The sequence below is a fragment of the Myotis lucifugus genome, unplaced genomic scaffold (assembly GCF_000147115.1).
Source record: "Myotis lucifugus unplaced genomic scaffold, Myoluc2.0 scaffold_223, whole genome shotgun sequence".
NCBI classification, from domain to species: domain Eukaryota; kingdom Metazoa; phylum Chordata; class Mammalia; order Chiroptera; family Vespertilionidae; genus Myotis; species Myotis lucifugus.
In genome coordinates this window covers 1,503,942-1,526,098 of record NW_005871271.1, presented here as the reverse complement: position 1 = coordinate 1,526,098, position 22,157 = coordinate 1,503,942, and the positions used below count along the sequence as shown (strand labels likewise).

General features: G+C 37.0%; 1 protein-coding gene across 1 annotated transcript in view; it reads right to left on the bottom strand.

The window, feature by feature from the left end:
• ITGA8 (integrin subunit alpha 8) overlaps positions 1–22,157 on the bottom strand; it is a 191,843-nt gene that overhangs the window by 38,386 nt on the left and 131,300 nt on the right. Inside the window, exons 17-23 of the mRNA XM_006098219.3 lie at positions 21,953–22,107; positions 20,577–20,714; positions 20,027–20,094; positions 18,258–18,405; positions 11,414–11,506; positions 7,609–7,688; positions 2,143–2,223 (exon numbers count right to left, since the gene is read on the bottom strand). Coding sequence (XP_006098281.1) covers positions 2,143–2,223; positions 7,609–7,688; positions 11,414–11,506; positions 18,258–18,405; positions 20,027–20,094; positions 20,577–20,714; positions 21,953–22,107 — 763 coding nt within the window. The remainder of the gene's footprint in view (positions 1–2,142; positions 2,224–7,608; positions 7,689–11,413; positions 11,507–18,257; positions 18,406–20,026; positions 20,095–20,576; positions 20,715–21,952; positions 22,108–22,157) is intronic.

Sequence of the window (22,157 nt, the reverse complement as noted above, 5' to 3'; positions counted from 1 at the left end):
CATTAATGTGTTATGCATATGTAAAGGCCCAGGTGGTAGTTGGGGGCAGGATGGATGGGGTCAATAGGGAACAAAGGGGACTTCTGTAATACTTTCAACAATAAAGATAAATTTTAAAAAAACCATAAATGTGGAGGAGTAAAAACTATAGTAGTTTTAGAATGTGTTTGAACTTAAAGAGCTATCAACTTATAATAGATTGTTACAAACATCACTTGTTATATATGAATCTTGTGATAACCAGAAACCAAAAACCTATAATGGATAGACAGGCAAAAAATAAAGAGAAAGGAGTCCAAACACATCACACTACAGAAAGTCCTCAGTGCACAGGAGAGGCGAGCAAGAGAAGAAGAAAGGAACAGAAAAGAACTATGAAAAACAACCAGAAGACAATGAATAAAATGGCAATAAGTACAAATCTATCAACAATTACTTTAAATGTAAATAGACTGTGCCTGGCTGGTTTTTCTCGGTGGTTAGAGCATCAGCCCAAGGACCAAAGGATTGCAAGTTCAATTTCAGGTCAAGGGCACATACCTCGGTTGCAGGTTTGATCCCCAGCCTGGGTGCCTACAGGAGACAGCTGATCAGTGTTTCTCTCGCCTCAATATTTTTCCCTTTCTCTCTCCTTTTCCCTCTCTCTAAAAATCAATAAACAGATCAAAGGATGAGGAAAATAATAATAATAGTAATAATGTGGAGCAATGGATCATTGTATATTCTCTGATCCTAAAATTCCACATCTGAGCATAAACTATTCTGATAGTCAGAAAATATATACAAGAAAGTTTGTAAAAAAAAAAAGTAGATAAAAACAAGAAAACACCCAAATATTCATCAAGAGTAGAATGGATAAATAAGTTATGGTATAGTTTTACGTTATTCTCTTCTGCAGTCAAAATGAATGAACTATAGGCACATGGACTAAAGTGGGTGAATGTCAAAAACATCATTTGAATGGAAAAAACACACAAAAGCATACATAAAATGAGATTTTGTGTAGATAATGTTCAAGGAATTCCATCTCATAGGTTGCCTAGCTGACATTTATAAGCATGCACTTAGGACAGGCTGCCTGTACTTCCATTCCAGCCCTCAATTCCTGGCTGTGTAGCCTTTAACTCCTGAGCCCAAACTCCCTCATTTCTACAGCAAGGACACTAGTTCACACTCAGATGTCCTAACACGGTGGGGTAACACCTGGAAGTATCAATAAACGTTAGGCATTATTATTATTCTCTAATCCACGAGGTGGAGCCTCAGAGGTGCCAGGATAGAGGTTGACACCCCCTTCCTTGAGAGCAGCAGGGGGCAGAGTAAGAAAATGCCAGGTGACAATGGCTCTGAGTGCAGAAACCTGTAGTTGGCATTGCGGAGGCATGTGAACTCAGCCCTATGGAAAGGAAAAGGGAACTGGGATTGCTGGAGTCCCAGTGACAATTCAGCCCCAAACTAGTTGATATTTTTTAGCCGACTGGTTGTTCTGAAGAAACAAGAATTAAAGTAAAAGTAATGACGTCCACGCTTGCACAAGATAAGAACTACATGCAGTCCATTACTGATTTTTTTTTCCCCACAGGATGAATTTCCCAGATGGTAGTTATTTCAAGCCTTTTACTTGACCACTTTCCTCCTGTCTCCCGATTGATGGCTTATTGGCACCTTCTTCAAAGAATAGGACAGAATGAAAAAGCTATAAAATGTAGATCCCATCAACCCTCACATCTCAGAGTTAGCCATTTCTTAAACTCAAGATGTGGTATGGTGAGGCTGAATTTTCACTATGCCAAAATAATTACTGGAGAAGTGAGACTTTCAGGCAGTCACACTGTTGTCCATTTTATCTGTTTTCTTACCACCAGCTTTTATAGTTTGATTATTGAACTGTCAGTTTGAGGAATAAAGTTAGCCCTTGTTTTGATATCCTTAGACTTAATTACCATACAGGGTTTACTCTACTTTGCAATGGAAGGCTAATAATGGGTAGAAAAGAATGAAAATTTATACCAAAGTGAACTGTGATCTTGAATGCATTAGGAAAATTCCATAGTTTTTACTGGTACTTTATCATCACTCTCATATACAGAAGGCTATTATTATATGTAGTATAACTACTAAAATGCTTTGTTTATTACTTACCCTCTTATTTCTACTTGAGCTACAGCAGTGATGTTGATTTGCAGGCTCACAAAATTGCTGTCTGGATTGTCCTTGTTGGAACTAAAACACAATGACAAATATTTAAATATACTTTCTCAGACATGTTACTATAATATATGATCATAAAGTACATTCTGTATATCATTTAAGCAACACACATTTCCAACATGATCATTCAGAAAACAATATCCATTCTACAAAATCATAACCATTTATATATGGAAATGCTAAGATCCATTATGAACAAAAGTAATAAATATAACTTTCTATGAGGAGACATCTTATCAGAAAGCACAGTTGATACCTAGAGAAGCTAATCCTTTTTCTGCTTCAATGGCTAAACCCAAAAGGCAGTGAGCTGAGTTCACTTTCCAGCATCTATCTTGGACACATTCCTTAACTTCTCCGAGCATCATATTCATTGACCATCAAATGAAAAAGGACAGCATAGTCAACTTCTGATTTTCCATGCTCATAAAAAGGAGGACTGGCAAGAATAATCCAAAAGCTGCACATAATGGAAAAAGCATTTGCATTTGGCTCTGGAATGCATCATACCATACATTGTTTGGGCAGCAAATTTATCTTCCTTATGGTTTATTTCTCAAGTAATATTAAAATAAGTGTGCATTCACTGCCTGCTCACTGACTGACTAGGGTGGGGGTGGGGGTGAGCAGAGGCTTGGCCAGTAGCATGAAGAAGGGAGATCAGAGAAAGTTGGGCAGTTCGTGCAGAGGCAATGAGCAGATGACATGGATGTTTGTCACGTGCATCAGGAATCTCAAGCTGGAACCCTGGCCAGGTAGCTCAGTTGGTTAGAGCATTGTCCTGATATACCAAGGTTGCGGGTTTGATCCCAGGTCAGGACACATACAAGAATCAATCAATGAATGCATAGCTAAGTAGAACAACAAATATATGTTTCTCTCTCTCTTTAAAGTCAATCAATAATTTTTTTTAAAAAAAGAATCTCAAGATGGAAGGTACATGTTTAATAATATTTCTTTGCACAGTGGCAAAATGATTTTTAAGTTTGCTGTTTCTCTCAAGCAAATATAAGTAGACATAAAATTTAACTATGCCAAAATAATTACTGGCAAAGTGAGTGTTTCCTCTCAAAAAACTTGTGTTAAGCCGCCAGTACTGTAAGGAAGATGAACTGTGTCTCAAGAGGCTTGACCCAGTAGCTGAGCTTTGGATGCAAATCTCACTTGCATTTATTGTCCTTCTGTGCTTTCATCGAAGTCACCCTCATATCCCAAAGGACTGTGCAGCTTGTAGCAAACTGAGATGTGGCCACACCACCACTAACAGGCCATGATTATGTTCAGGTCTCATTAGGAAGAGTAAGCACCTCTTCTTCCCACGGAATCTCACAGGTTCGATGGACAGGCTCTAACACTGCAATGATGGCAACGGGTATGTTCTGTTTAGCTTTTGAAGCTTTCTAAATGTGGGAGCTGGAAAAGACAGGATGAAAGTCTGCTTGCAAAGGAGAAGATAGAATTGTTCCCACATTGCTTTGTAAAAGTCCTGTTCGATTGTATATACTGATAAGGCAACTTAAACTGCAAACACATATAAAAGACATAAACAGGCAAATGTCAGGCTCGTTTCCGGTAATGGGAATCACTGCTAAGCTTGTGATGAGCCTAGGGGGACTTGTTCACCAAAGTTTGGACACCAGTTTCCAGGCTCTTTTATTATTATCACATCTGGGGAGGATCAGTCAACTAAAACATTTTTTTCTTTTTTTAAAGGCAGGATTCTGAATTACTAACCAATAAGAAGTCATTATGTAAACTCCACTTGTTGCAGACTTTGTGGTTCCAAACCCATTATGGGAAGCTTTAGTTTGGAAATTTAAGTCTACTTGTTCCACAGATTAACTAGACTTTGTTCTATTTTCTAGTTCATTACCATTTTGTGGAAGTGCAAATTAGAATGATGGGGGGGAAGTGTCACTTAAGTTATTCCATAATTCTATTGTATTTTCTTTCTAAGAGGTTCAAATAACACGATTTTCATTATTCACAACACCCTGAAAATATATGTTAAGCACTAAAATCATCTAGGGACAGGAGTCCAATATGAGACTTACAGAGTCAGTTTTGAAATTTAACAAAAGCAAAGGCAGTCTCGGAGGCTAGACCTGGTTGGCTAATCAGATTCATCCTGCCACACAAGCTTGACATGACAGTTGGTACTACAACCAGTGATGTCAACAAAACTCCTGGTGAGAAAGATACCAGACTTGATATATAACTTAGATACTTCTTTGACCTCTTTCCTGAAAGGAAACCTCCCTCACTAATATCACTGCTATATTCAAACAAGCAATTTGCCACTGCTCTGGATGCTTAGCTACTTAAACTATCAGTGCTAGTTCTACGCAAGGAATGCTGAATTTCCTCTCCGTGACTACACCCTCCATCATGCATCAAGGATAAAGATGTCTTTTTCCTTTTACTCCAATGCAATTTTCTTTTTCTTTACTGTGGCCTATTTTTTATTTTCTAGCAATCCCTCTATGCTTTCTGTGGTCTTTGGAATATCAGCAAAGGCAATACTAGTATAATGTTCATTTCACCATTACTGAGGGAGCAACAGCAACGATGATCACAAAGATGTGTTCGTGCATGGGAATTGCTCTCTGAGACCCACTCTACACAAAGAGGAAAATGTTTACATGTCACACAGTGCCAGGGCATGGAGACACCATTTAATGCAAACATTTGGTAACACAAAATATTTGAAGTTTATTAATTTGTAAAGTCCAGTTTTCTTTTGGGTTCTATTTGTGAAAAAGAGCATTAAATGTGGGTAACAGTGGTCAATATGGACAAAAGCTTTAGAGTTCATAGCATTTGGTTTAGTTTAGTTTTGGTTTAAACACATTTAAACTGGACACAAACCATCCATTAAATACTTATTTACATCTTTGGAGTCTGCCAGAAAAGCATGCAGATAAATGCTCACTTCTCAAATGCTTTCGTATTTGAGAACTAGAAGTATTCTCAAATGCTTTTATCACTATAATGTATGTTTTTGGAATTGATGCTTTATGTAGGCTCCCCAGTTCTTTCTGCATTTTCACATTTTTATATTTTTCAAAATAATGTTAAAATAGTCATAAGTTTTATAGCATATAAGGATGGAATAGTCATGATGTTAGATGAAGGGGGATGTTAAGAATGTGATTATTTCTACTTTCCATCAAATTTAGCACTTTATCATCTAATTCAGTATTTCAATGATGATCTACGCAGGGGTGGGAACGTTGGCCTGCAGGCCATATAAGGCCTGTGATATCATTCGGTTTGGCCCTGCCAAGGCATCAGGGGTGAGTTAATTAAATGTTTGACCAACTATAGCAGGCTAATTTTTAAGTTGATAATTTTGTGTAGCCCGTGAATGATGTTATCAATATCCAAATGGCCCTTGGCAGAAAAAAGGTTCCCCACCCCTGATCTACAGGGTGGAACTGGGGAAGGTAGAGAACATTATTGATGCCCTCTGCTCCCCGAGTGAACTGCAAATTGCATCTATTCTATTATCCATAACTGCAGTCAAAGGTAATGGGAAAGGTTAAGGAATTTGCTTTGCACCTTTGTAACAGACTCTTAAAAAAATAAAGGCTGCATATTTTATGAAAGGTGTATCTTTCCCCCGAGTGACACAAAGCTACATGCCACCACAGGATCAATGTCACAGACAATGATGGTGAGAACTGGAAACTGGCCTGCTGCCTGGAGTGATGGTGGTCCTCCACTTTGGAGCACTCTTTCTTTGCTGTTGTTGTTTTTTCTCTGAAAACTTACAAATATTAACTGATTACCCAAGAGAAAATATTTATGAATAACTAAGTTCCTTGGGAAATATACATTTACATAGTTTTTTTTTAAAAAAGTGATTCAGTAAGCTTTTGGTACAATAAAGGGTACAATGAAGAATAATTCATTCTATCTATATCCCATCTCTAATTTGTATTAAAAAATGTAAAGTATTTAAGATTCAGCAAAATATATTTAAGTTAAAATTTAAAAGACCCAATTAAGGTCAGAAAAGAATATCAAAAACCCTTCTCCCTGGAAATATAGCACAAAATGTGGGAAATATGGTCTGTGACATAGGTTGCAGATTTTTTGAAATTGCCTATATTCTTATAGAGTTTATAGGTTTTTCTTTAATCTTAAACTTCTAATTAAGTAGCTATTAAAATAATCCATTGTGCAAAATAATTTTTCTAAAAATCCTCACACTTCAATGACACCCTCTTGCAGGACAGAAGGTACATTTAGAGATTAGCCATGATGCACACTAATATTTGAGAATGAAATTGTAGATACTGATGTTCATATTAGAACGTGCTGGGCAAGTTACAAATAACTATCAAAGGCCTGTATGTGCTGTCCACATCAGTGTTTTTTAAGCTTTTAAAATTGCAGACCATAACATAATATATATATACATCTCCCAGGATATCTTACTATATATTTATATTTATCTGAAAGGGATGTTTCATGAATAGGCCTCTGATGTATTATATTTCATCAATTGATGTATTATATTTCATCAATTTAATATGAGTCTATAGTCAATAAATGGATTCCATTACTGGATAATGGGTTGCAGTCCACAGTTGGGACTCCTGGCCCTCATGAACACTGCTCTCTACGGGTCTTCCTACTCATGAAATATTTTTGGCCAGAAGAAGCAAACAGAATAGATGGTGAAAGGTTAAAGTCACACTTGAATTCCTGAGCAGAATTAGTCTTAGAAAAAGGGGGAAGCTATGTATGACTCAGCTCATAGTTGCCAGAGAAGGCTATGCCCTTCGAATACAGTGTGGGGCAAGGGTAGGTTTATAATTGTTTGTATGGAAAATAATACAGCACAAGAATTCATAAATAATAATTCAAGAAAAACTCTGTGTTTCATGTACTCACAACTGTAAACCTATTTTTGCCCCACCCCATGTATGATCTTATCTGCATCTTGCTTTGGTGCTCACATTGAACCATCAGAGAGAGACTCATTCATTCTTGAAAAGTTAGAAGATTTCAAGATTTCTAATGCAAAATCTATGCTTTTTTTGCAGAAATTTTGTTCTTAGGGATTAGTTAGCCCCCACCTGAGAGCATGGTGGGGATGTGGAGGGAGTGGAAGTGGTAGAAGGCATGCGCATCAGAATGAGGAAAACTGGAGGTGAAGGGAGGCGGGGGTGCCCAGGACAAAATTTTACTCTCATAACTTGGCCTACAGAATGCAATCTGTTTTTCAGAACCAAAAACATTGAAAGAACTGAAATAACTGAGATAAACAAAAGAAAAACGGGCTGTGAAAGTCTGGGTTCAAATGTCAGATGAACTTTTAAGATGAAGGAGCATTCATTTCACTATGTATCATGTTAATATTGAGTGTTAGGCAGTTAAAGGTCTAACCTTCTGATTTGAAGATCGAAGTTAATGCTCACGTTTGTTTTCTCAAGACGTAGAACTGCAAATCGGAGGCCCAGAGAATACTAAATTAAAAAAACATACACAAACACACACACACAAATACAACACACTACGTTATTACATGGGAGGAACCTTATACACAGCATAAAATATTTTAACGTTATCCTGCAAAACACCACTCTGGATTGCTGTTCCTTTTTCTGCTTTTATCCTGGACGACTGAGAGCTGAAAGTCATGCAGTTGAGACAGCAGGGCCCAGACAATGCCAGTCCTTACACAAGAGTGTGCCATTGTTTGTACACTTCCAGTGATGGGGATCTTACTATACTGTGATGAAGTCTACCTAATGTTGATCTTCATTATAGAACAATTCAGTGTGGGGTGAAGATAAAAGGTGTGACAAATTCATACTAGTAAAAGATACACATGTTCTTAAGTGGAATCTAAAACCAGATCTCTGGCCATTGATTCTAAGGAGTCATTGTTGAACCACTATTTTCTTGTTTTCCTGTTGAAAAGATTTTGCAAATTTTTATGAATCTCATTGGTATGTAAATATTTTATATTACTGTAGCTATTCCATGAAAATGACATTACTACTTACAAATCAGAAGTAACACTTCTGAATACTGCCTTGAATATTTTGTTAAATTAAAACATAAATTTGCTTGAAAACTATTATGATGTTTTTTAATATTTAGGACTGCTTTTACCTTTGGAATTTTACTACAGCCCACGAGAGTCTTTTTTTTTTTTTATGAAGGAATTTTGTCTTTATTTCGTAGTGAATTGTATAGAAGCAAGAGAAAAACAGCAAAGTTCCTGATAAAAGTAAAAAACAAAACAAAACACTAAATTGGGAATCCTGAGGCCTGAGTTTAAGACCTAACAGAGAAATTTTTCATCAGTGAGAGGCAAGTCTTTTACCTCCTTTATGCCAGAAGAGTCTCATGCATAAAACTGAAATCCTCCCTCCCTACATCATAGGGTTGTTATGAAGATTATTTAAAAAAATAAAGACTACAAGCTTTTATAGTTATACACTTGGAGACAAATTTAAGATAATGTTATTTTGTATTTTAAGTTTTAATTGTTTTAACTTTATGTTTTGAAATAATTTCAGATTTACAAAAGAGTTGCAAAGGTAGAGACTTCCTGTATGCCCTTCAGACATCTTCCTCAAATGCTGAGGAAATACAATTGCTAAAGCCAAGAATTAAGATGAATAAAATACCATTAACGAGAGTATTCTTTTTAAAGTACAAAATGAAGTAAATAAATTAAAGTGTTTTATAACAAAACAGAATGCAATAAAATAGAATGTGCTTAAGGGCATTAAAAAGTGAGATAAGAAAGCTATTAGGTTTCTTCCACTATAGACCTCAGAGATAAATGAATAGAAACAATTTACTTCCTTGACTTCTAAAGATTACTTGCTGATAAAACGGATTGACATGGTTTCACATAAACACATTTGTGGTTAAGACCACACTGTCATTTTACCCTCCACTTTGAATGTCACTGGTGGCCAGTTTCTGTTCCATGATTATTCTTAGTTATTGATGAGTTTAGATGACTTCTGGTCTAGATTTAATACTTTTAATACTGATAAAAAGGAATTAGTGCCCAGTCACCTATAGATGTTAACACCATTGCCACCACGTCAATTCATTTCTCTTTGGCCTTAAGGAGAACTCTTCATATCAAATTAGGTGGTTGGACTGTGGTTGAAAATTAGTAAAAGGATTTATTAGCTTCTAGAGAAAAGGATTCTAAAGAAAAATGTTCTAATATCTCAGCTTAAATTTCCATCTGTCTTTCATGGCCTTGTTTAAGTATCTCATCTGTTACCCATTAGTTTTCACCCAAGTACTCATCACAATTTTGCAGACAGGCTTGGTTCAAATCTTGGGTCTGTCCTTCATTACCTGTGTGACTTTGGGCAATTCATTTGACTTCTCTTGAGTCTCAGTTTTCTCATCCATAACATGGGAGAAATACCTGACCCATAAAGTAGTTGGTTGTTGTGAAAATTAAATGAGACAATATTGAAAAACCACCCAGTAATGGGTTTATAACACAGAGGATCATCAATACATGTTAGCTTATAAAAGTTGATCTTTCATTTAAATATTTACTTGTTTTTAACCAAGAAGTGAGCTTACTAGTCTGTATAGCTTAGTACCTTTTTAAAAATTACCCAGTATCAATGGTACAGTGTTTATTATAATGTAAAAAAGCAAAAATATTTTTCTAGCACAATATCCTAAAGTATAAATTGGGAATAGGTATTTGTGGGGTTTTTTTCTTAATTTTTTTTTTAAATCCTCACCCTAGGATATGTTTTTCTAATTGATTTTAGAGAGAGAGGAAGGGAGAGGGAGAGAGAGAAACAGCGATGTGAAAGAGAAACATCCATCGGTTGCCTCCCTTAGGAACCCTGACCTGGGTGTGTGCCCTGCCCAGGAATCGAGTCTGCGACCCTTTGGTGTACAGGACGACTCTCCAAATAACTGAGCCACACCAGCCAGGGTGGGAATAGGTATTTCTTGATAGAAACTTTCAAAGGCTCAAACACATGTGTGAAACTCTGGCTGAGAGGTTTATTTACTGCAGCACTTCTCAGTAGCTTTAAAATGCTACGTGCACCTGAGTGTCCCAGAGGACATGACATTCAGCAATGACCACAGAACTCTTCTTTAAAGGCAATCTCAAGGGATAAGGTCTCTTTGGAATATAATTTTGGAAGTTGTTCTAATACAAACCTATGTAATTATAAAAATTTTTTCAAACAAACTATTCCATTGATCATCATAAACATCTAATTTAAAATAGGGGAATGTATATGTTTAGTTTATGTAATATTTAATTATGTAGTATTTGCAGATTTCAGAATATGTTTCTGATTTATGACTTCAAAAAATAATTATTTCTACTGTGACATTTATTACAAGAAGTTCTTATGTAAACATGTAAACAGCAATTGCATAAAATAAATGTTTTGTCCACAAGTAATACTGAATGGGAAATTCCTAAATCTGGAAACAAAGGAGAAAAAAGGAGGAGGAGGAGAAGCTGGTGAAGGAAGAGAAGAAAGAAAAAGAGGAGGAGGAGTGGTGAGGGCTAGGGGAGGAGGAAGAAAAGAGGAAATAAACCAACTCATTATTTCATGAGCATGTTACAGATCATTATTAAACCTTTCTTTTTCTTGCTACATTTTTCTGTATTCTTCTTCAGGTAAAATATATTATTCTTCAAGTAAGATACCAGTTCTTCAAGTAATACCTGGTAAAGCTGATTTAAAAGCTGAATTATTATAATATTTTAATATGAAAGTACTGTGAATGATATTCATATGGGAGGTATATTAGAAATAAAAATTTAATCATCTTTGCTAAAATTTTTAATTGTTATTCTTAAATACTTATATTGTATTTATTTTTTAATTCAAGAAAAAGTTGTAGTAAATCCAAAGAAAAACAGTCAACAAAAAATCTGTAGTAAAAAAAAAAAAAAGTATTTATAGACTTGTTGTGACTAAAAGATGTGTAAGAGTGATGTTCAAAGAGAAAGCATACAAAAGTATTCATCTTTGTTTTTAACCTTAGATTATCCACTCTGTTGGTTATAATGCTAAATCCCACTACCCTGGTCTGGTAATTTCCTGCCTAATTTGTTTTAATTGCTATGTACTAAATTGCTGAGTGCTAATTGGGGAGCTTTCCATTAGTTTCTTTTAAAATTCAATTAGACATAAATCAGTAAGTGCTTCTGGTTTTCTCTTACGTTTGTTCCAGCCGCCATCGGGTTCCCAAGGTCACACACCACCATTCTGGTTACATTTTCCATCTTGTACTCACAGCTCAGTGGTCGGAATCCCTACAACAGGAAAGAACACCAAGGTGGAGTTCAGGGGCATATAAATTACATCCTGTCACAAAAGCAACTCTGGGGGTGGGAAGCTCCTCTTGATATCAAACACCTGTAGGGGCAGCCGTGCCCAAGATTAATTTGTGACCAACTCAGAAGAAAAACTTGAGAAAAAAGATTGAAGTTTAATTTTAGAAAGAAAGTTTTTAGATTGGTAAACCCAACTATTGTGTTTCCTTGGTCCCCCTCCCCCCAAAAAAGCTTCCTATAGTATTTATACAAATATTCTAGAAATTATTTTCACTGTTAACATTAAATTAGGGCCATGAAGATCACAGATAATTCAACACAGCTAATTTATTCTTACAAAAATGAAATGGCAATAATTTGTATACATGATCATATGACTCAATGACCATTTGCAGGAGAACTGCTTTGAACACAAATTTCTACACATCATGTAGATTACACAATCAATCGTAGTTCAATCCTAAACACTTATGATGGAAAGAGAACACTTTTATGTTGACCCAGTGCTTCCTGTCTCCCTTCTTCTCCATTCATCCTATTCTGATTAGAATGTACAAAAACTCAGGTTTGAAGAGATGCTTAGAACCATGTTGGAGAAGGTCTCAAGGTTACACCAGGGAAGAAGGGAAAGAAAAGAAGGTTTATCTTTGAACTCGTGCTGTCTGCTCACAGTTCCACCTGTGTCCTCATGTTACTCCCAGCTGCCTAGAAATCCACACCTTATTCTCTACCCTGAGCCCTTACCATATTTCAAAACCCAATGTCCCAATGGCCCTGCTCTGCCATTGGTGATAGCAACCAATGTGTTCACCCATTATTCCATCAAACTTGGTAAGTGCTACTAATATATCACCTGTGAGAAAGAGGTGAAGCGATTAAGAAGTACAAATTGATAGTTACAAAATAGTCAAGGGGATGTAAAATACAGCATAGGTAATACAGTCAATAACATTTCATAACTAAGTGTGGTGCCAGTTTGGTACTGGAAATATCGAAGGGGAACACTATGTAAAGTATATGATTACCTAACCATGATACTGTACACCTGAAGCCAATACAAAATAATATTGAAAGTGAACTGTAATTGGAAAATAAAAATTAAACTTCTAAAAGAACTCACAAAAAGCTGCAATCTTCATTCCCAAAGATAAGCTTACAAGATGAGGACAGTTACAAAGGAGCAACCTTTTGGGGATTTGTGCCCCATGAGAAGTTCATGGAAGAGCATTCTGAATATGAGGACCATTTATCCCTCTTTTAGCTGTATTGAAATTTCATGTAAAGAAGTAATGTGAATTTTCAAGTAAAAGTTTCAGAAACCATCCTCCATTCCATCTTTTCCACTTTATTGAGAAAAAACAAGATTTAAAACCAAAACAAAGAAAAGTCAAACAAACCCCAGATATCTAGATAAAGAATTCTGTAGGTAGATCATATGCTTTGAGAAAATAAGCATCAGGAGGAAGGGGGCTTTGTATCTGTCCTATTCCCGGCGCCTAGAACAGTGTTTGGCGAAAAGGAGATGGTGTTGGGAGATAACAGTGAAAGCAGCTCACACTCTGCTAAGGAGAAGCCTTCAATGAAATAGACAAACACACAACTAACTATAAAGTACTTCTCCTTAATCACCCTGGTAATTCTCTTCCTATAGCATCCATTGAAAGTCAGTCCCAAGTAATGAGAAAGGAGTCAATCACTCATATTTGGAGGCTCTTTTAATACGTGCTCTTTCTAAATATAAATGAATGACATGTCCGTTTCTGACGGAGGTAAGAAACATATTTTCTTTTTTTAATTGAATTTATTGGAGTGACATTGGGTAATAAAATTATACAGGTTTGAGGGGTACAATTCTATAATCATCATCTGTAAATTGTACTGTGTGTTCAACACCCCAAGTCAAGTCTCCTTTCATCACCATTTATCCTCCCTTTACCCTCTCCTACTTCCCCCACCCCACTTTCCCTCGGGTAATCACCATACTGTCATTTGTGAGGACTTTTTCTTAATCCCTTCATCGAAGCATATTTTTTAAAAGCTGGTAATATTCTCTATCCTGAAAGTACCTTTAGCATCTATTCAACCTTAAGAATTCATAACCAACTCAAGTCATACAGAGATGTTTTGTGTTGAGATTATTAACTCAGTCCTGAAAACAAGAAAGAAACACAGCAAAAGCTTAAAAAATGCCCATGTATCCCCTGAATATAATTCAAGGATTAAGTTCCTATAGTAAATATTTTTATCTTATCTAAAGGTTAAAAGTTATATATACATTTTTCCAGCTTTCTAGAAATAGCCTTCCCACATCAATCAAAGTTATTTCTACTCCACAGACCTCACCCTTTTTTTAAACCTTTATTTCCTCTCTGAGTGAGAGAAACAATAATTGTTTTTCTAGATATTTCTAGATTATTTTCCTCCACTGTTCCAGGAACACTCTTGTTCTAATCCATTTATAGCTCTAAGGGTATCATTCATGCATTTATTCATTCACTGAAAATATTTACTGTTATTTAATAGACAGTTGCCCTCACTGAATTTCCAGTTATTACAAATGCAGTAAGTGATCACAAGCAATTGCAACAAGCAATAGAAACACAATACAGTTTGCTAAGTTTATGGTAGGAGAAATTGGTAGTGATAGAGGAGGACATGCACATAGATTTAAGCAACCAGAAAAGGGAGCAGCGATTAAGCATGGGGCCTGGACTTAACAGCAGAGGTTTCAATCTTGGCTCCACTACAGAATAGCTATGTAACTGTCTGCGTGTTACCCAATTCTCCTTATCTGTACAAGGGAGGTGATGATAGCCTTGCCATTTCTCTATAAAGCTGTCATGAGGATTAAGTAAATGTATTTTGATCCATTTCCACACCAGACCAATAGCATACCATATTCATTTCAAAAGCCACACATTTGTAATTTTTAACTTTTTACTCCTCATTAAGATTATAATTGATAATGTTAAGCCCATTTGAATTGTAATAATGTGGGATTTATTAAAACTACAATAAATTTGGCCTTTTAACTAAGAATTATTGCACATTGGAGAAATCTAGATGAATATATATGGACAAATTTTCACTAATGAAAATTTGGATATTCATAATCATCATCATAATTTGATTATAACCCACATAGGTTGGTAAATACTTAACTAAAAATATTAAAAGTGGTTCTAGAACCAGAGAAAAATCATGCTATGCCTTAAAGCATTATAAAAAAGAAAGAAAGAAAATATGCAGAGCTTAGAGCAGCGCCCAGCCCATAGCAATTGCAAAATAAATTTTAGCAGTCACAGTCGTTAGTAAACTGAGGCCTAAAGAATGACTGGAAAGAAGTAAGCCGGATAAAGCGGAGGAGGAAGTAGTCAGTGTGTCAGAGAGAAGGAACTGCAGGGGCAAGCTTTCTGGTGAGAGCATGCAGGGCTATCACAGGAACGGAAAAGAAATTCTGTCCTGCTGGAATTGAGGGTGTGAGGTAAAGGGAAGATGTGGCTGAAGGGGTATATAATTTAGAGGTGATATAATTAAGGGCATTGTTAGTCACCTCAAGGATCTGGACTTTATCTTAAAGCAATGGGGAGCTAGCAAGGGTTTTAAGCAAGAGAATGATGTGGTCAGATTTGCATCATAGAAAGAGGGCTTCCTTTCAGGAGGCAGGGAGATGGGGACATGAATGAGGAAACTGTTACAGTACGCTCAGGGAAAAATCACTCCAGTCTGCATGAAGGCGGTGACAGTGGCAGTTAGATAGAGGCTGTGGACTGGAGAGATTTCAGACCAACTCAGGCTTCAGAAATTAGGTGCATTCTGGTGCCGTTCTCTGAGATGGGAAATGGAGGGGAAGAGGAGGGATATGAGTGTGGAAGATGGAAAGTCTAGTTCTGGACACGCTGACTGAGGGGCAGGTGTGAGACAGAGGAGGGAAGTGGAGTACATGAGGAACCTAGAATCGCCAAATTCCTAGAGATAGAAAGTTGAATGGTGGTTACAGGGCCTGAAAAGAGGGGGAATTCTAAGTTAGTGTTTGATGGGTACAGAGTTTCAGCTTTGAAAAATGAGAGGAGTTCTATGGATGGATAGTAGTGATGGTTGTACAATAGTGTAAATGCACTTTATGTCACTGAACTGTACAGTTACAAATGATAAATTGTATGTGACATAAATTTACTAATGCAATAATAATAAAAGATAAAGCATATAAGTGGTTCCCAACCTTTTTTTGGCCATGCCCCACCTAAGCATCTCTAAAATCCTGATACTGCCCTCCCATGACATATAATTCTTATTATTTGAAAAGTGAACTATTCATATGGAGTAAACCCAAAAGGCCATTATCTTGGTCTAAACAAGCTTCCAAAGAACATGGCATCCATGAAAGAGAAAAATAAAAGAATGAAAGGACAGTTGAAGTACTGAGTAAGAAATCACTAAGAAATTGTTTAAAAATAATATGAGTGATATGAAGAAATAGCAAATAAAGTTTCAAAACATATAACAAAGAACTGAAATGCATAAATATGTCACAATATATATTTATATACTGTATATGAGGCCCCTAGAACCATAAGAAATGCAAAAAATCCACTTTTAATAACTCATTCTCAAATTTCCCCCCTTAAAAATCAAATTGCCCCCTGTGGGGTGCGTGCTCCACATTGGGAACTACTGACATAGGTCTTTATTTCTAGAAAAATTTAGAAGGAAGGTCACCAAAAGGAAGGATAAAGGTTGGCTCAGTTAAGGTGTCCAGAGAAAGAGATGATCACCATCTACATTTTTAAAAATATGTGTTTTTATTTATTTCAGAGAGGAAGGGAGAGGGAGAGAAAGAGATAGAAACATCAATGATGAGAGAGAATCATTGATTGGCTGCCTCCTGCACTCCCCCTACTGGGGATCACGCCTGCAACCTAGGCATGTGCCCTGACTGGAATCAAACCTTGACTTCGTGGGTTGATGCTCAACCACTGAGCCACACCAGCCGGGCCACTGTCTACATTTTTTAAAAGATCAAAAAAAAAAAAAAAAGATCAAAAAAAAAAAAATAAATAAAAAAAAAAAAATAAAAGATCAATGTTTTCAACAAAAGATAACAAAACTTACAATCAGATAATCCCGATACTTTTCCTAATGAGAAAAAATTGTTTTAAAAATACTTGAACTTAGTTTAAATTAATAAAAATACACAAATCTCAAACTGCTTAGAAACAAAGAAGAAATTAGAATTGGCTTAGTAATGTAAAATTCAAAGACGGAGCTAAGTCTCTGTCCCAGGAACACTGGAAGAAGAACAGTTAAGGACTCATTTGAGATTATGGATAATGTCTTTTGTAATGTTTACAGGCAAAGACAGAAACGATAAATGAATGCTATGCAAGCTTTCCTCGCAAAAAAGTGAACAGTAAATTGGATGTTTTTCTAAAAGGAAAACATTTTAGAATAGATGCTCTGTTTGACAAAGTCAGAGGAGGAATGGCAAGAAAGGAATTGTAATAAAAATGAGTGGAGCCCTGGAACATTGAAAAATGACATACTTGAGCTCATTTTTTGGTTTGTTTATGTATTATCTCCATGGAAGTATTTATAGGTGATATTTTTTCTATGAATGTCTTCTCATAAACTTATAATGACTGTTAAAGATACATGATTATTACCCTCCTGGATTTATTTTTTACTAGCAAGATAATTTAACGAAAATATAAAACATGAGACTAGAGGTGTGAATAGAGAATTTTATATTCTCAATGTTTTTCAATGCCTATAAAATACCAATATCACAACAGTTTGTTAACATCTCTTTAGAGGAATTATTTTTCATTAAATTATTTAAGCATTAGCATCTTCAAACTCCTCGTAATATGCAGCATTTGGAAACTCACGTGAATTTAATAAATAATAGTTTTAAAGAACAAATCCACCAGCAAGTTGCTAAGGAGCACCCACTGTGCCTAGCTCTGAATGAGGGGTGGCTAAGAAAGAATATTTACCTTGGTCTCTGCCCTTAATTGTGAGTCCACATATTTCTAAAAATGAGGGACTCTCTCCATTATTCTAAAATGTATTTTAGACCAAGCGATCATAAACACAACTGAACCTTTGGATACTCTGAGTAGGAAGATTCATGTTCTGACAAGGAAGGAAAGACTATAAAAAGCATCCACGTCAGTTTAATAAATAGTGGCATTGCGGGACTGGCAAATGACGAAGATCTGGCTTTTCTTGGATCCAGTCCCAAAAAGGTGGACCATGAAGAAAGAAAAATGACCGTGTTTCCTTTCCAGTGCCTGTCTAGGTTGTTATCAGTGCTCAGTTGGGATTGGCTGGACCTTCCTCCATAAGCTATAATGAGAACCAGACCTCCTGGGACCTGCTTGAAACTTAAAGGAACTCAAAACAAAGACCTGAAAACAGTCAGTGAGGGTAAGAGTGAGCTTGTGAATTTAGCTGAGAAATCCATCAGTTGGTAAGCTACTTCTTTCAGCAATTGTATTCTCTTCCTTGCTATGGCTCTCAAACTTCGGCCAATGTATCTTTGCATGTATGGCCAAGAAAGACCATCCCCCTTCCTGGCTGACTGCAATTATGATGAACAAGTAAAGTGCTATTTTGTTTTCTTTTTTTTGATAAAGAAACTCTCAGCTAAGATGGCTCTACTTAACATTGACTTGACTTCCAAAATATACCTAGCACTTTACTACTTCGAATAATTTGTAGGCATTACCTTGTTACTGCGCTCAATCCCGACATAGTCTGCCTCTTCTGGGATCGTCACCAAGAGTTCCGCTTCATAGGCTCCTTCGCCTTCATTTCTTGCGTTGATTATGAGCATAAGGTGATTTTCATCTCCAACGATAACCTGATGCTTATCTCTAGAAATGCAATTTAACAGGGTTATTAGATACTCGCTGGATTCGTGGGTATTGTAGTTAAGGACTTACCTGAGAGGAAAGGGCGAAAGATTTGGAAATGCAAGACTGAGGCAAAAAGAAGATGGATGGCCATGAAGGGTCATTGAGAAGAATCAAAAGAGCCAGGTCTTGCTGGGAAGGACAGGAAAACATCCAATGATGTGCTGGTCAATGTTTAACAACCAGGTCTCAAAAAACACACCCCACACCATTTGCAACATTTGCTGATTCCAGTGGTATGAATCCTCCCACTAGGGTCAATGTCAAGCTACTGACATACTTAATAATCTGCCAGAAAAAGATTCTAGAAAATTTAACAATTGGCTCACAAGCCAGAATGAGTAGCTTCAGCACATCCCTGAAAACACCCAGCAGGAAGTAAGATGAGCCATGGGGGGAAAAGAGAGAGACAGGGTTTAAAAACTCTGAGTGGGAGATGTGTGATGCGAAATGGACAATGAGAGGGAAGAAAGTAGCAGATAAAAGAAGATCACAAATAGCTGATTGAAGATTGTGAAGTATTTTGAAGAAATTTAATTCACTCCAAACTTCAAATTGAACTAACATCTGGAAATGCCTATTTCACGTTTGACCCTTAATCAAAGCTATTGCTTCGGACACTGGCTAACTTGTGAAGTTTGGAGAAAGTCTCCTTGAGAGCTATCAAACGGATTCCAAACTTTGGCAGTGAGACAGGTCCTGGGGGTGGGGGGTGGGGTGAAGGAGCATGAGTCTGTTTTGTCCCATCATAGATAGCCCACATCTTAATTTCATTTCTTTACATATCATAATGCAACACAATTACCAGTGCTGGGATGGTGACTCGCCACTACAGGCAACTGGGAAGCCCTCTGATTCTTTTTTTTTTAAATATATATTTTATTGATTTTTCACAGAGAGGAAGGGAGAGGGATAGAGAGTTAGAAACATCGATGAGAGAGAGAGAGAAACATCGATCAGCTGCCTCCTGCACACTCCCCACTGGGGATGTGCCCGCAACCAAGGTACATGCCCTTGACCGGAATCGAACCTGGGACCCTTGAGTCCGCAGGCCGATGCTCTATCCACTCAGCCAAATTGGTTAGGGCAGCCCTCTGATTCTTATTTGACTTTGTGACACCTTCTGCTTTACTCCATAGAGTGCCACTCCATTTCCCCCAGCAAATTAAAGTTGGTTTTGTGCTGACAATTTTGAGGATGCCTTTGATTCATGGGGTGCTGTATAAAAAGTTTTGGCTAAGGTGTTGATGGAACCAGCCTGTCTCTGAATTCTTTGCCCACAGAACTGAGACAAGTAAATACAACCTGAGCCACCCCATAGATGAATTTACTTTGAACAAAAACTTTTTTTTCACTTCTGCTGAAAGATGAGACAGCTCGGGCCAAACCTTAGGGTGGTCACTTGACACCAATGACAAAGAACTGACCCAACCACAGGCTAACGCAAAGTGTAGCCAAGCTCGAGACTTTCACGCAGTGTATTTTTTGTAGTAGTTGAAAGTGTATACTTTCACCAGAAAAGCTTTAAATAAACACCTGTATTCCATTAGATAAATGTACAAGTTTATTTATTTAAACTTACGGTCTGGCTGACAGCTTCAAGTCAGGAATGCACATGTTGTCTTCTCCACAGTCCACCAGGATATGAGCCTGTGTTGTGCAAAAACATATCAGGAATAATCTGGGAAAACCGGAATCACATCCTTTTTCTTGAAAACTATGAATGATTCCACAAATTAAAGCAAAGCTTCGCTTCACTAGGCACGATTCTACCCAGCTAGAAGCCCCGTGTTCAGCAGTGACCTCCCAATAGAGGCCAGTTTACATAATAGCCCGATTCCAATTCATTCTGAAATGTCTGTAAAGAATGTGAGTCTGGCAATGTTTTGAGAATTACAGACTGTATTGCTTCCATTACAGCCACATTTTGAACATATTAAATCTTGGTTGCACAAGGGGATGGGCTTCTGAAAACACAATGATGCAGTGTTTCAGGAAACCTGTTAGAAAAATCACCCAAATGTTATATCTCTGTGTGCAGGAATGAGACAAAAGGGACTACGTTTCATCTTAAGGTCATAGAAGCTATGCCCAGGGCCTGACTGAGAATATGAAGACCGTCAAGGACCTACCTGTTCAGTAACAACATTTTCCCTGTAGTGGTTCAATATTGGTTTCACTTCCAGGCCTTCTTTAAAGGTGGATTCATCCAAACTGTAATTCAAACTAATGTTGATTGGAGATAATTTATCTCGGAATTCAGTTTCATCCTGGGAAAAATAATGACAGAGTCAAGGAAGGCTCTGTGAACCAGCTGTAGGATGTTAGTCTGTGAAAGGCACTGGACTTCAGTCAGCGAAAGTGAATGATGAAGTAATCATCACCATCACGAGCTTAAGCACTCACTGACTATTAATATAGCTTGATTAATATGTGTTCAGAGATGATTCATTTAGAGCTGTGGCTTCATTGAAATACATGCTTCTAGAGGTAATCTTCAGGGTCTCCAGATCTTCAAAACTCACATAGGTTGGCCATATTGCAAAGTTAAAAAAATCATACTTATATATGTAATAAATATTTAAAGTTTTGCAAATTGGGATTTATATTTCCATGAGGTTGGCACAATCTATGAGTTCTGTTGGGCTCACAGGAAGAAAATATCTTGATTCTCTTCCTTTCTTATCATCCCTTTAAGCCCCCACTTGCATGAACTTCAAAACACTTTCAGCACATTTGAAGTTCCTTCAGAAAAAGAAATAGAACTCCCTGAGGAGGTGAGTGAGTAGCATCAGCAGCAAGCCCTGAACACACGGAACACCTTACTCCCTGTGGTGAACATGCCACCCTTCAATTATGTGCCAGTCAAGGTCATAATGAGACCCCAGGGTCATGCGCCCAGCTTTCCAGACCTGTTTGTAAACTTTGCCTTCACCAGATTTCCCCTCACTAAGTCCATTAAAGGAGGAGATGAAATAAGAAAGAATAATAACCTCACAACTGGTGAGAAGATGAAATAATTGTATGATAAATATTTTGGCTTTTTAAATTTCACGGTAGGTTTGGAGTTATTGGTAAAAATCCACTGCTTTAAAAATATAATTATAAATGACTCTTAATAAAGGCTTTGAATGCCTAAATGTTTTCCTGAGTTGGCTCTTAAATGCACATTGATAAAATCTGGCTAAACATACTCATGTAAGAGAAAAATTCAAATAAATTATGTTATTTTGCGGGGGAGGCAGTTACAAATGAAAACCACCTGAGTTAGTGCTATTATCAAGATTGTGAACAAAACAAAAAGAAACCATGAGAATTAATAGCAACATATCATTGGGTTAGTGGAAGGAAGTGAGGCCCAAGACCGGAGTGCAGCCTTAAAATAAAGTCTCCTCCAATAAAATGAAAATGATGTGGACAAGGTTGATGGTTAAATGAAAAAAAAAAAAAGTGATTGGAATGTGGTTCTGAATGTGAGAGGCCAGAAAGGTGATTCTGGAACACTTACTCGCAGGTAAACCATAAAGTCCTGGCACTGGTGGGATTTCTGCTGCTTTATCATGAGAGGGAAGATGAAATGTGACTGATGGTTGTCAAGGAAGAGTGTGCGTTTAATGGCACCTTTTTGTTTCAGGGAATCTAACTGCACCTCGGCGGTCAGGCCTAAAGGACAGAAATAAAGTAAATATAATCAGGAGAGGAAAAGTATTTGG